This window comes from Panthera leo, chromosome A2 (genome assembly GCF_018350215.1).
Source record: "Panthera leo isolate Ple1 chromosome A2, P.leo_Ple1_pat1.1, whole genome shotgun sequence".
Classification (NCBI taxonomy): Eukaryota; Metazoa; Chordata; class Mammalia; order Carnivora; family Felidae; genus Panthera; species Panthera leo.
The window spans coordinates 96,896,087-96,910,129 of NC_056680.1; the positions used below are offsets into that span (position 1 = coordinate 96,896,087).

At 44.8% G+C, this 14,043-nt stretch overlaps 2 protein-coding genes across 3 annotated transcripts in view; one reads left to right on the forward strand and one right to left on the reverse strand.

The window, feature by feature from the left end:
• The window catches only part of SGCE (sarcoglycan epsilon), a 68,635-nt gene extending 65,476 nt beyond the window's left edge, over positions 1-3,159 (reverse strand). The window contains exon 1 of one of the 2 annotated variants that reach the window (XR_006197015.1): positions 2,978-3,159. Coding sequence is in view for 1 of the 2 variants with exons in the window: in XM_042917989.1 (XP_042773923.1) it covers positions 2,978-3,086 (109 nt within the window). In the remaining variant the exon portion in view is untranslated. The remainder of the gene's footprint in view (positions 1-2,977) is intronic. The other variant, XM_042917989.1, reaches the window with a different exon arrangement.
• Positions 3,160-3,386: 227 nt separating this feature from the next.
• On the forward strand, positions 3,387-13,741 carry PEG10 (paternally expressed 10). The gene is given in 3 exon segments (XM_042918056.1): positions 3,387-3,594; positions 10,053-11,257; positions 11,260-13,741. Coding segments are annotated over 3 exon segments (2,382 nt in total). The 5' UTR covers positions 3,387-3,589; the 3' UTR covers positions 12,432-13,741.
• The last annotated feature ends 302 nt before the right edge of the window (positions 13,742-14,043 follow it).

The window sequence follows — 14,043 nt, forward strand, 5'->3', positions numbered from 1 at the left end:
CAACTAGAAAGTCTAATTATTTGACAAGTGAAAATTCCACTTTGTTTTGAAATACAATTTTCCCGCCACCCTAGAAATTAGGCTAAATACTTGAGGTAAGTCAACAGTTTCACAGATGGAAAATTGTCATAAAATAGGTTAAATGTCCAAAGAGAAGTCTAGCTAGTATTTGACAAGGGAAAATGCTACTTTGTTTTGAAATACAATTTTCCCATTGCACTAGAAGTTTAATACAGGTGGTCAATCAACAGCTTCATGGATCCACAGCAAATGCTCATCAAAATGAATTAAAATATCCAAATATAATGCCCAGTTATTATTTGATAAAATAAATATGCTCAGTAACACCTTTTTTTTTGCTTTACATGTAACCGTGTGCAAAATGGGTAAGAAACAGTCAACACTGAGAATATCTGAGAAAATCCAAAATTCACTTAGGAATAATAGATGTCAAAAAAGTGTTTTAAATTCTTGTCTATTAATTGGAGGGAGGCTAATGTTTTGTAAGATAACACAAATGTTATCTAAGGTATTTGTCAATGTTATATTTTTGTATTTATTTTTAATATTGTTTTGCTGTTTCAGATTTCAAAAGTCTTATCATAATTACTTATCAATGTTGTTTTTTTTTGCTCAGAAAAGTATTTCTAAGCAAAATAAAAATTATTTAATATGAAGAGAAATAAAAAACACAAGGAAATACACCAAAATGATAACTATGCGTATGTTACAATAGTGAGATCAGAGGAAATTATCAGTTATCCAGTTTTAAATATTTATGTACTAACGTTGTTCATTTAAATTTTAATTAGAAAAAGCAATTAATATTATTTCCTTTAAAAAATCTCTGTAAATTTAATGTTGTTTAACAGTTAGGTCTCTTTGGAAAGAAAATAATGAAGGAAAATTAATTTGATCTGATTTTTAATTTTTAGGAATCATACATATGTAGCTCTATGAGAAATATATGTTATTTTGGTACATGTAAATGCATAAAGAAAGTCTGAAAAAGTAAACTACATAATGTGCATGGGGATTAGTTTAGGATGAAGAAGTTACAGGTGATCTTGATTTTCTTCTTGATTTTTTTCCCAGTTTTCTGGAGTTTTATTCTCCTGAATTTTGCACAGTGAATAAAAATTCAGTATGATAAAAAATAATACTAAAGATGTTTTTATACAAACAAATTCTGGTTAACATTTTGAAATAAAAAATGAAATTGGTTCAAAGTTATGCAAACTTTAAAAGTCTCGGGATAGATTTTTAAACTTTTATTTTCCCTACCATCTATCCTGGTTTTTAATCTCACTTTTTAGATAAAGAATATCTATCCGTTAACAAATAGGCAAACTAAATTTTCTAGATTGAAAAAAACATCTAAGGGGTTGACAGTTCGGCAGTCAGAATGGTACTCTGACAAACATAAGACATCCTAAAATTTTATCTTGCAGAAAAGGATGAACATCTTAAGATTAAAGGCACTTCTAAAAAGTATAATTGTGTTCACCCAACTTCCTAGAAAAACATCTTCCACTGTTGGAAATTTTCACTTCATTCATTCATAGATCTGATGGTCAACATTTTATTTCTGATAAAAAGTAAAATCCCAGTAATTGTGTTCCACTTTTGTTTATTCCTAGAAAAGCTAGCTTTAATTGCGATCCCTGACACCCTGTCACGTACAATGGGTCGAATTCTTATTTATCCTATATGTATAAATAATCTGTAGCAATGTTACTAAAATATACTCAATTTTAGCCTTTAAATACAAATGTGGTCATCCGCATTTCAGAAACCTCACTCAGCTGTAGACAATTGGCTTTCCATTTTAACTTAAACCTCTTTTTCTAAGATTATCAACAAATTGTCCTTTTTCTCAGACCCTGACACTTTGAGGCGCTTAAATAGAAATCCTCGTTATGGCTCTTTTTTTTTTTTTTTTTAAGCATCCTTGTTCATCAGTATTTCAGAGGTTTGCAACTCATTGCAATTTTATCTAAAGTAAAATATGTATGTTTATATGCATAAATACACACAAACATTTGTGGCCGAATCTCAGCAACACGCTTGAAAGGATTAAACATGCGGTTACCGTGACTAAATGTATTCATTCACTCTACAAGACTTAGAAAAACGTAACGTTGCAGAGAGAGCTAGGTCTCTGTGTAAACCTTGTAATCACCACTAAAAGGCCATAGCTGGGAGCCTCCGAAGCCTCCAAGCACACTGGAGGCATCCACAGCTGTTTTTAATTGTTTTTGCTTTTCAAAATAGTGCACTTGGTGGGGCAAACGCGGCTGTTTGCAGCGTCTCTGGCCCCCAGCCGGGGTTAACCCTGACCCGAACGCCCAGTTTAGCTCCCAGCATTTCACGATTCTGCTTCCCTGCTCCGTAAAATCTAAGAAAAACGAGATTTCCGCCGCCAAGAAATGCTTTTAGGAAGAAGGGGAATTAGGTGTTTCAAATGCACATTTTTGTGTTCCCTCCCGATCGGATTCAAGGAAAGAAAAAAAAGGATGTTTATGTGGAAGGGGATGCAGCTTGACACCCATTTCCTATGGCTTGTCTCCGGGCCGCAGAGCCCCATTCGTGTGGTAACGACCCCCAGAAAAATGGGCAACAACCCCCAAGTCTTTGCTTCAGGGATGGGGAGAGGTCCACCACCAGGGCTGGTAATTAGGGGTAGGGAGTGCGGTGGGAATGGAAATTGGAGACAGAATTTCTGCGCGCTCTGGGCAGGGAGGGGCCCGCGGGGGCGCGGAGAAAAAGAAAAGGCCAGGGGTCAAGGCTGAGAAGGGACTCACAGGGCCCAGGAATTGGGGTGCGGGGTGTTCTGGACAAGGGGTGTCGTGAGGATGCGGGTAGAAAGAGGGACTGGCGCCCAGAAAATGCCCCCAGGTACCCAAAACCCGGGCGGGGGATGGGGAGGCGGCGGCCTGTTGGCCCCAGGACCTCCCGTCGCGCGCGGGCCACTAACCTGTCAGCAAGAAGGTGCCAGTGGTCGCGGGGCTCATCCTGCGTGTCCCCCGACCCTGTCCCGTCCAAGCACAAGGGTCTCCCAGCTCCCACCACCGGGACAATTGCATTCTTGGCCTGACTAGGCCGGCCGTCCTCGATTCTCCCCTCCCCTCCCTTTCTTCTTTCCTCCCAGCTTGGCCAGTTCAGCATCAGCATCCTGCACCCCCTCCTTAATCCCGTACTCCCCCTAGCGGCGGGCCAGTGTAGCGTGGCCATCGCCCCCACCCCCATCCCCCAATCCCCCCCAACCCCCGCCCCCGCTCCCCTCCGCCCCCCTAACCCGCGGAGCACGCTGGGATTTGGCGCCCCCCTCCTCTGTTCAGCCTATATAAGGCTCCCGGTCGGCGCTCCCGGTACACGCGCTTCAACTTCGGTTGGTGTGTGTCGAAGAAACCTGACTACGACCTGGGGAGAACAGCGAAGAGGGTCCACCGAGCCTTGCGAAAGGTCCGCTGAGCGGGCTCGCGTCCGGGGCCACTCCGGGCTGCGGAGCACCCAGCGGAACCCACGCCTGGCACAGGTGTGGGACCCCGTCCTCCTGTCTTCGCAGAGGAGTCCTCGCGTGGTGAGTATGCGGTGAGGATGTTTCTTTTTTTAAGATCACATTCATTCCCTGTCCTTTTCGGGAGCTGCGGGAGATAGAGTAGTGCCCCTAAGTGTCTCCACGAAAATCTTGTCACGCCTTCACTGGCTGTACCCCAAAACAGAGTGGAGAGAGAAACCAAGCCTTCAGGGCTTTGATTTCCAGGACCCAAGTCCAGATAAGAGCTGTAGACAGACATGAGCTGCGGACAGACATGAGCTGCAGACGGATAAGAGCTACAGACCAATTTGCAATTTGTTCTTCAAATGCGCTACATAGTGATAGGCGCTACAAACTAATTGGCGCTTCAATGCGCTATAAACTGATAAGCGCTTCAAATGCACTGTAGACTGGCGCTTCAAATGCGCTACTAGCTGATGGGTGCTTCAATGCGCTACAAACTGATAAGCGCGTCAGATGCGCTATAGATGGATGGACGCTTCAATGCGCTTACAAACCATAATGGACTGCAGCAATATATGAGCTACAGACTGATGATTGATTTGCGCTTTAAATGCGCTACAAAATCTGAGCTGCAGAAGATTAGCGCTACAAAAATGATACCATTAGCACTACAACAGCGCTTCATTGTGTTACAAGGCACAGGAACTGCAGAGGTACATGAGCTGCAGAGAATTTACACCTAAAATGCGCTACAAAGTAATAACAGCTGCAGAGATATACAAGCTGCACTGTTTTATGCTATAAAGAAACCTGCTATAAAGGGACAAGAGCTGTAGAGTAAGATTACTCCGTCTTCTTAGAGGGGGACCCCACCCTTTGTCTCTAACACACCTTTTGGAATGGCTCCCACTATGTTTTTCTGCAGGACGGTTGTCTGCATGATGGTGCTGTTACACAAAATGGAGCCCCGGGCAAAAATTAGTGTTTAACATTCTGCCCACACCATTCCTGCTATAGCAGTGGAGTGGAGGGGCGCTGACTTGAGTGTAAAAGGGAATCTTTTGGTGGTGGCAGAGCGAGCTGCCTTGCCTAGTTGCGCTTGATTGAAGTGGCAGTGTAGTTGTAGTGGTGGCGCGAATGGGCGTCCAGCAACAGTTTGTGGAAACTGTTGGTTTGCTTAGTATGGGCGGGGGGGGGGGGTTGGATCTGGGGATGATTGCTCTTGTTGCATGAAATGAATCTGGCTGTTGGAGGCTGGTGGGAGGGGTTTTGGGAGGGGGGGGGGATCGTGGGAGAGGCAAACAGCCAGTCTCAGACCTGCCCCGCCCATTCTAGCGCGCCTTCTCTGCAGTATCTGCTCAGAGCGGGCTTAGCGCCTCCCAGCGCCTACTCAGCGCGCGCCTCCTCTGCAGCGCGCCTTCCTAGAGCGCGCCTTCTAGACCATTTCTCCCCAACCCCGCCCCTCCCTAGCCCCCTCCTCTGGGTGTCTCCTCCCAGACCCCGCCTCTCCTTGAGCCCGCCTCCTCTGAGGCCTGTCCCCCAGGCCCCGCCTCCCCGTGAGCCCGCCTCCTTTGAGGCCTCTTCCCCAGGCCCCGCCTCTCCCTGAGCCCTCCCCTGAGGCCACACCCCCAGGCCCCGCCTCTCCCTGAGCCCTTCTCCTCTGAGGTGGCTCCCCCAGACCCCACCTCCCCCTGTGAGCCCACCTCCTCTGAGGTGGCACCCCCCTGAAACCTCCCTCCCTAGGCCCACCTCCTCTGAGGTGGCTTGCTCAAACCCCGCCTCTCCAAAGCTTGGCCCCTCCCTGAGCCAGCCTCTTCTGAGTTGGCCTACGGCCCCGCCTCCCCGGAACCCGCCTGCGCCTGCGCAGTGTGAGCCCCCAGCCCCTCCCATCAGGCCCACCTCCTCTGCGCCTGCGCACTGCCTTCTCTGCCTGAGCCTGGCTGCACAGCCCCTCCCTTCTGCGGTTTCTGTGGCGCCGGTTTTGCTTTTTATCCAGCAGTGTCTAATAAATATAAGAACAATAAACAAGAACAATTAGCAACAATGATAATTATACCTGGAATTTACAAGCACTTTTTACAAGTGCTTTGCATATATTAAATAACATAATCCACAATTTAAACTTGACAGTGGGTTATGAAAGGTGCTTCTGAGCATACATGGCTGGTGCCTCTAAGGGCAATCCAGCTAAATATTTTTACTATAAATGAGAAATAAGTTGTTTTAAATACTTTTAAGGTTTTTTTTGAGACACTAATGGGCATTTATGGTGGCTTACTGGAATTGGATTCTTTGGTGGATACAAAATAAGGAACAATTTGAACTGTGTTTCCTAGGAGTTTAGTGGCTTATTGGCATTGTTGGCCTTGGAGCAAGGATGAGGTGTTTATGTGTATGCCTGTGCAGCTAGGTTTTTTTTTTCTTGGAACCCTAGGGTATTAGCCCTGGCTAACTTGCCTGCATATTTATTAATTGTGCCTGGCACATGGTAGGCATTCATTAAATATGTGTTAAATGACCAGAGTAAATTGGTTTATTCAGTGCCTTCTTTGGTGTCTGCAGGTGTTTTCTGTTTTTTTTTTTTTTGTGGTGCTTTGCTGTGCTGGATTGTCCAAGGCATTGCTAGCCTTATTTCTCACACTTAATAGGATCTTTAAAAAAAAAAGCGTGTATGTATGTATATATATATATATATATATATATATATATATATATATACTTTAAACTCCAATAATGCAAGCTGTAATTATAATTAAAAAAAACTATTTTAATTTAAAATATTCAGAAGAATTACCTTTTTTAAAATAAAAAGCAAAAACTAATTATTTAAATATTTAAATTTGGGGTGAGTGGATTACTTACTGGTGGTACATAATTTTCATTTAAAATTTGTATAATGTAAAAACATTTTGAACATAGTTGAACATTTTAGCTGGCATTGCTAAACTTTTTTATTAAACCAATTTATGCCTTACTTTTAGTCATATGTACCATGTTTATGTTTCTAACTAAATGAAGAAATTTTAAAACCTCATTTATCTTGATACTTTTATACATACCTATAATTACAGCTTTCAGTAAGTCCCCATGCCCACCTTGCTACCCTGACCCTCCCCCCCCCCCTCCTCTTAGGAAATTCTGTGTCTGCATTTTTTTAAAGTTCAAAACAATGGTCAAAATGTGCATATTAATATAATTTGCATTTCACAAATAGTACACAGAGTACTAAAAAAGAAATTGGGACTTTTGAAAATGTAAAGCAATTAAGAGTTGCTTAATGAAGTGTCATTTCCTAATGAGATGTTTAATGTGTGACAGTTTTGGACCACTATTACTCTTTGATATGTTTGGGGAACGGAAGTTTTTAGAAGTCATCCTGAATAGTCAGAGATGAATTAAATGTATTTAATTCCTATATAGACTAGCAATGAATTCTTTTTCATATGTAAAGGTGACATCTGTCCCATGTGGCTCGGCTCTATGCTATGTATCCTTTCAGGTTTTCCTAAAACCTGACTGCACCTCCCCAGTACAGCCCCTCATAAGGGGGGTTTAAAGAGCCATAGTTCTGTAATTCAAATCAAGTCATAATGCTCCTGTTTCTATGTTAACTGGTGCTCTAGTTACTGTTTAAATATTTTAAAACTTTATTTACACAAATGTTAACCTGCCTGCCCACTATCCTATCACTTTTAAAGTTGAAACCGCTCTTCTCTGGACAGTCATCTCCTTTAGGATTTAGAACCCCACCCCAAAATTTAAAACCCCAGAGGTGGGCACCTGAAACCTGATCTTGGTAAAGGTCAGGGGTCTCAAACTGGTGACCTTGCAGGCCAAATAAGACCCTTAATTTGTTTGACCAGCACTGGAATACAATTTTTTTTAAAGAATTGAATGTCTTTGGGGAGGGGGGGCATGCTTCCCCAAATTACAGTCACAGCCTCCTCCTTACTGTCTTAACTTCAGGTCCTTTTCACTTTTATGGTACCTTCCTGTCTACTAAAAGCATTTGAATTTTAAACGCTTATTATTGATCTTCTGACTCCCCAAATAATACAATGATTGCTGATTTCTGAACATGTTGTTATATCTGTCCTATTATTGTATTTTGCAGATATTAAAACCCATCAGATCTGGGCCTCAATAAAACTCATCTCAGTGACTGTGATTGACATGTAGGTTGTTAACCTTCCTGACCTGGGTCAGGCAGCGCCAGGCCATGCTCTGAATGCCTTTCCAGAATTTTGAAAGTATTGTCTGGATGACAGAAGTGGCACCCGAGTCACCTGACTTGTGCTTATTAGTTGTTTAATGGGACATTAAAACTCTTAATTTTGTAAATAAAAAGTCCACTATTTTGTAACCTTATATTCTGAGTGTCACCAATACAGTTATCTCCAAGGAGTTGGAAATGAAACAGTGTCACAGGTTATGATGTATTGCATCTTCTAGTTTTTCTGCATTTTTAGACTATTTAGAATATTTAATCTTAAATGTCAATTAAAACTATTAAAATGGCACAGTAATTCTGTCCCTTAAAGATTCTGCTTGGGGGCTTGGAGGGAGATTCTGCTTGCTGTATAGCCACTCCTTGGAGTAGGGAGGGGGAGGGTAGGGGAGGGGCCTAAAGGATTATGAGGGGTCTTAAGGAAGAGGAAGGAAAGGGTATTTCTCTACACCCAGGGTCAAGGCTGAAGTGTACAGCCATCATTTTTGATTATCACGTTGTTTTTTTTTCTTATGCCCTATTGATTGAAATGTTAGCTATTTTTCACCTAACTTCTTTGAATAACACATGTTTATCTTTGTGGGTTGTAAATAATATAATTAATTTAGTGTCCATTTTGCCTTGATGAGTCAGAGAGGAAAAGGTGGCCAAGACTGCCAAGTTAAAATTGTAGTGAATAGGCAGTCTGCCTGCTTTGTATATTATATTTTTAAACTTTTGAGCACTTTTCTAAAGTTTTCCAAATATGAGAATTTAATGCTCATTGTAAAGTTATTAAAAAAATTACTCTAAATGCACTTAGCCCTATTTTTAGGAAGTACATAGGCACTGTTGGATCATTTATTTTAGGTGTGATTTATTGTCCCCATACCCATAATTAGGAACCTTTAATCCCCCAACCCCCCCATGCGCCATATATCCACTCACCACCTAGGAGTGCAGCCCTATCCTGCTCTAAATTACAAACTTTTTGTTTGGTGGGACTGTGCTGACAAATTTTGTTTAAAAACAAGAAATTGCAAACTGGTGACCTGGAAGTCAAATGAGGTCCTGGATTTGTTCAACCTACGGTGTATACAAAAATAATTTAAAAATTTAGGTGGAAAATGTATGCCTAGGTTGCTATAGTTGCAGCCCCTCCCTATTTTAATCTTAGCCTCTTTACACAGAATGTTACATTTCTATTTTCTTATTAATAACTTTATGAATAACTATCAATAACTTATTAATAACTTTAATGACTATTAATAATGTAATAACTAACAGTTATTAAATATTCACCCTGTGCCTTACCTGCATTGTTTAATTAAATCTATACTGTAAGTTTTTGAGTGTCCAATTTGATAGCTCAGCTCCTCCTAAGAGGCATCAATTAATATTTGCTGATTGATCGTATAATAAGGAGGGAAACTGATATACACATGTTGCTGCTCAGTGCCACTTCTGTCCCACAGGGAATTCTCTTTGGGAAGTCAAATTGTGGTCAGAAAAGTAATTTAGATAATCTTGTGGGTTTTGTGGCAGTTGTTGTTGTTTGTTTTGATAATCATTTACCTTCTGCATGGAGGTAGACCACATGACAGTTGGCCAAAGTGCCCCCTTCCCCCAGAGTTGATGAATATAGGCATTGTGATTTTAAGCCCCCACCTTTTTTTTTTTTTTTTGGTTCCCTATTAGCTGGAATATTAGCTGTGTTTCAGGTAACTTGTCTAATAACAGTTAATCATTTTGGCTTTACTTTGTGGTTTTATTCTGACTGGGTCTTTGACTTGAGAGGTTTTTGCTGTGCTCTCTTGATACAGAGTTGTTTGTTTACAATGTCTCAGTGTTCTTTTCTAGTTGGTGAAGGGAAGCTTGCTGTTGATATAGTTATGTGTTGTTGAGTCATAATGAACAGGTGACATTTGAGGAGGAAAAGGTCATTTGGATTTTTAAAAAATGGGGTGCTTTTTGTTATGCTTTGTTTAATTGATTAATTTCTTTCTCCCCTTTTCAAGGTTTGCATTTCTTTATTAATTACTGATGTAAACAAGTAGGGCAAAGAGATACTTTAAATACTCATGTATTTAAAGTATTTTTGGTGGATACTTTAAATACTCATGTATTTAAAGTATTTTTGGTGGATACTTTAAATACTCATGTATTTAAAGTATTTTGGTGCATACTTTAAATACTCATGTATTTAAAGTATTTTGGTGCATACTTTAAGTACTCATGTATTTAAAGTATTTTGGTGGACACTCTAAATGCTAAATTCTTTTTTGTAATGTGTTGCTTTGAATGTACATGTTAAATTTATGCTTTTGTCTTCCTTTACAGAAACAAAAAGCTTTTGAAAACAAAAAGAAGAAAGGGTGGAAGAGGAGGCCAGGACCCAGGCCTCCATCCCCACAGGAGCGAAGCTGCACCTGGGAGGTCCCCTCCCACTCCAACTCTCACCCTGGGGCCCGACTGCCCACCTCCTCCTCCTCCTCCTCCCCCCAACGGCCCTTCCTCCTCCTCTTCCTCCTGCTCCTCCTCCTCTTCTTCTTCTTCCTCCTCGCGCAGCGGCCAAAGAGGCCAGTACATCCCCAACCTGGCCGAACGAAGGCGGGACGATCTCTCTGAAGAGATCAACAACCTCAGAGAGAAGGTCATGAAGCAGTCAGAGGAGAACAACAACCTGCAGAACCAGGTGCAGAAACTCACGGAGGAGAACACCTCCCTCCGTGAGCAAGTGGAGCCCGCCCCTCAGGATGAGGAGGATGAGCTCGAGCTCCGAGGTGCTGCGGCGGCCGCTGCCCCGCCCACTCCCATAGAGGAAGAGTGCCCAGATGACCTTCCCGAGAAGTTTGACGGCAACCCAGACATGCTGGTTCCTTTCATGGCCCAGTGCCAGCTCTTCATGGAAAAGAGCACCCGAGATTTCTCAGTCGATCGCGTCCGCGTCTGCTTCGTGACCAGCATGATGACCGGCCGTGCCGCCCGCTGGGCCTCCGCGAAGCTGGAGCGATCCCACTACCTGATGCACAACTACCCAGCCTTCATGACCGAGATGAAGCACGTCTTTGAAGACCCTCAGAGGCGGGAGGCTGCCAAACGCAAGATCAGACGTCTGCGCCAAGGCATGGGGTCAGTCATCGACTATTCCAACGCCTTCCAGATGATTGCCCAGGACCTGGATTGGAATGAGCCCGCCCTGATTGACCAGTACCACGAGGGCCTCAGCGACCACATCCAGGCGGAGCTGTCGCGCCTTGAAGTGGCCAAGTCGCTGTCCGCACTGATAGGCCAGTGCATCCACATCGAGAGGAGGCTGGCCAGAGCAGCCGCGGCGCGCAAGCCTCGCTCCCCGCCGCGCGCGCTCGTTCTGCCGCACATCACCAGCCACCACCAGGTAGATCCCACCGAGCCTGTGGGAGGTGCCCGCATGCGCCTGACCCAGGAAGAAAAGGAACGACGCAGAAAGCTGAACCTTTGCCTCTACTGTGGGAATGGAGGTCACTACGCCGACAACTGTCCTGCCAAGGCCTCAAAGGCTTCGCCGGCGGGAAACTCCCCGGCCCCGCTGTAGAGGGACCTTCAGCGACCGGGCCAGAATTAATAAGGTCCCCACAAGATGATGCTTCATCTCCACACTTGCAAGTGATGCTCCAGATTCATCTCCCGGGCAGACACACCCTGTTCGTCCGAGCCATGATCGATTCTGGTGCTTCTGGCAACTTCATCGATCACGAGTACGTTGCCCAAAATGGGATTCCTCTGAGAGTCAAGGACTGGCCGATACTTGTGGAAGCAATTGACGGACGTCCCATAGCATCGGGCCCCGTTGTCCACGAAACACATGACCTGATCGTTGACCTGGGAGATCACCGCGAGGTGCTGTCATTCGACGTGACTCAGTCTCCGTTCTTCCCCGTTGTCCTCGGGGTGCGCTGGCTGAGCACACACGACCCCAACATCACATGGAGCACCCGATCTATCGTCTTTGATTCTGAATATTGCCGATACCACTGCCGGATGTACTCTCCGATACCACCGTCGCTCCCCCCACCAGCGCAGCCGTCCTTCTACTACCCGGTGGATGGATACAGAGTTTACCAACCAGTGAGGTACTACTACGTCCAGAACGTGTACACTCCGGTGGATGAAAACGTCTACCCAGATCACCGTCTGGTTGACCCGACCATAGAGATGATCCCTGGAGCACACAGTATCCCCAGCGGACACGTGTACTCACTGTCCGAGCCTGAAATGGCAGCTCTGCGAGATTTCGTGGCCAGAAACGTGAAAGATGGGCTGATCACCCCAACGATCGCCCCCAACGGAGCCCAAGTTCTCCAGGTGAAAAGGGGGTGGAAACTGCAAGTTTCCTACGACTGCCGAGCTCCCAACAACTTCACCATCCAGAATCAGTATCCTCGACTCTCTATTCCAAATTTGGATGACCAGGCTCACCTGGCGACGTATACTGAATACGTACCTCAGATACCTGGATACCAAACGTACCCCACCTATGCCACGTACCCGACCTACCCGGTAGGATTCGCCTGGTACCCAGTGGGGCGAGACGGACACGGGCGATCGCTCTATGTCCCCGTGATGATCACCTGGAATCCGCATTGGTACCGCCAGCCTCCGGTACCCCAGTATCCGCCGCCGCAGCCGCCGCCGCCGCCGCCGCCTCCGCCGCCGCCGCCGTCTTACAGCACCATGTAAGCACTTGTCGTGTCCTTCGAGATCTCTGCCCTCACATTTACTCCTGTTCAGCTTCTCAACCAATGACTGTGTGCCAAATTGGGCTACTGCATCTTCAGGCCAAACCTGAGGCACGGTCCTCTCTGAAACGGCTAGGGAAAGGTCAGGGCCACCCTGGACGGGCACACGTCCTGAAAAGCACCAAAAGAGCGACAGAGCATTTACCAACAAATTCTCTCTCGGTTTTCCACCGTAACTGCCAACATAACGAAAATTCGTTGAAATCTCTGTCACCATCTGAATTAATAGGCTGCCAGATTCCACCTTTAACATTTACAGAGAAGCTGATACAAACACAGGAAATGCTGATTTCTCTATGGAGGGGGAGATACAGAGGAGGAGGAGGAGGACATGACTTTTCTTGCAGTTTCGGTACCCTCTTTACATCATTGGAGGTCCGACGCCTTATTAAGGAAGCCAGAATTGTTGGTGCAGTGTAAAACGGCTTCCGTGATCTTTTTGCTGCACCCTTAGAAACTTCACCATCTTCAGACTCCACATTCATGGTTCCGTTAATTCTCAAGGAGCAGCAACTAGACTGGTTCTCCCAGGAGCAGGCAAACCCCCTGCAACAGCAACACCTCAGGCCTCAGAAGGAAGTGCTCTCTCAGAAGGGACTCTGGCATGTTTAGAGTGTGCCTTCACACCCTGGTGCAAACCACATGTACCCAAGAACTCTGGCTTTCTCACAACACCTTACCATCATCATGCCAGTAATGGCTTCCATGAAGTGTTAAACCCGGTAATTAGAGACTGTTGGTGATTACGTTTTGGTCACGCACGAGGGTTAATGAGTAGCAGCAAATCAAAAGGATTCCTAACCCATACCCACCTCTTAAGAGACTGAGTTAATGCTACCAACTTGTCCATCAGAAGAAATTTCACGGGTGTTGTTAACGGGCTGGAAGAGCCTCATCTGAAGTCTTGGAAGCATCTCTCCATGTGTCTGCCTCCATTTGCATCTGGGCATTTCATCAGCAGTCCCCTCACTAGACTATAGCATTAGGATGCTTAGAGAGGGGACACGAATTTAGCACCCAGACCCACACTCCTATGCCTGTGAGGGATATCTTTGAAGAAGAGGGATTGAGGCACTGGACATGGCCTTGAAGATACGGACTTCTTTTGTGAGCTTTAAATCCAGAGAGTGACCTGATGGGTAACCACTTTAAAAGGATCAAGAGTTCACACAATGGAAAGCGGTCCCCTCTAGGGGATGGAGAGGATAATAAGCTGCCAATGAATGAAAGGCCTCGAAGCAACTCAAATGACTCAAAGCAACGGACAACACAAGTGTTGTCTTCAGTCTGGTGATGACGTCTAGTCTCCTGGATGCTTTGTGCTAACCTGGGACTGCCTGACTTCTTTAGCCTGGTCTATTGCTACTACCTTGAACTGTTTGTCTAACCTTTCTCTTTCTGTTTAATTCTTTACTACTGCCATTAACCCTGCTGCAGGATTCGTGTCATCTTTCCTGCCTGGTTGCTGAGACTCCATTTTGCTGCCATGCACGGAGGAGAAAGAGGCAGGCTTCAAGGGGCATGTGTTTCAATACACAACGTCCAATTGCCAA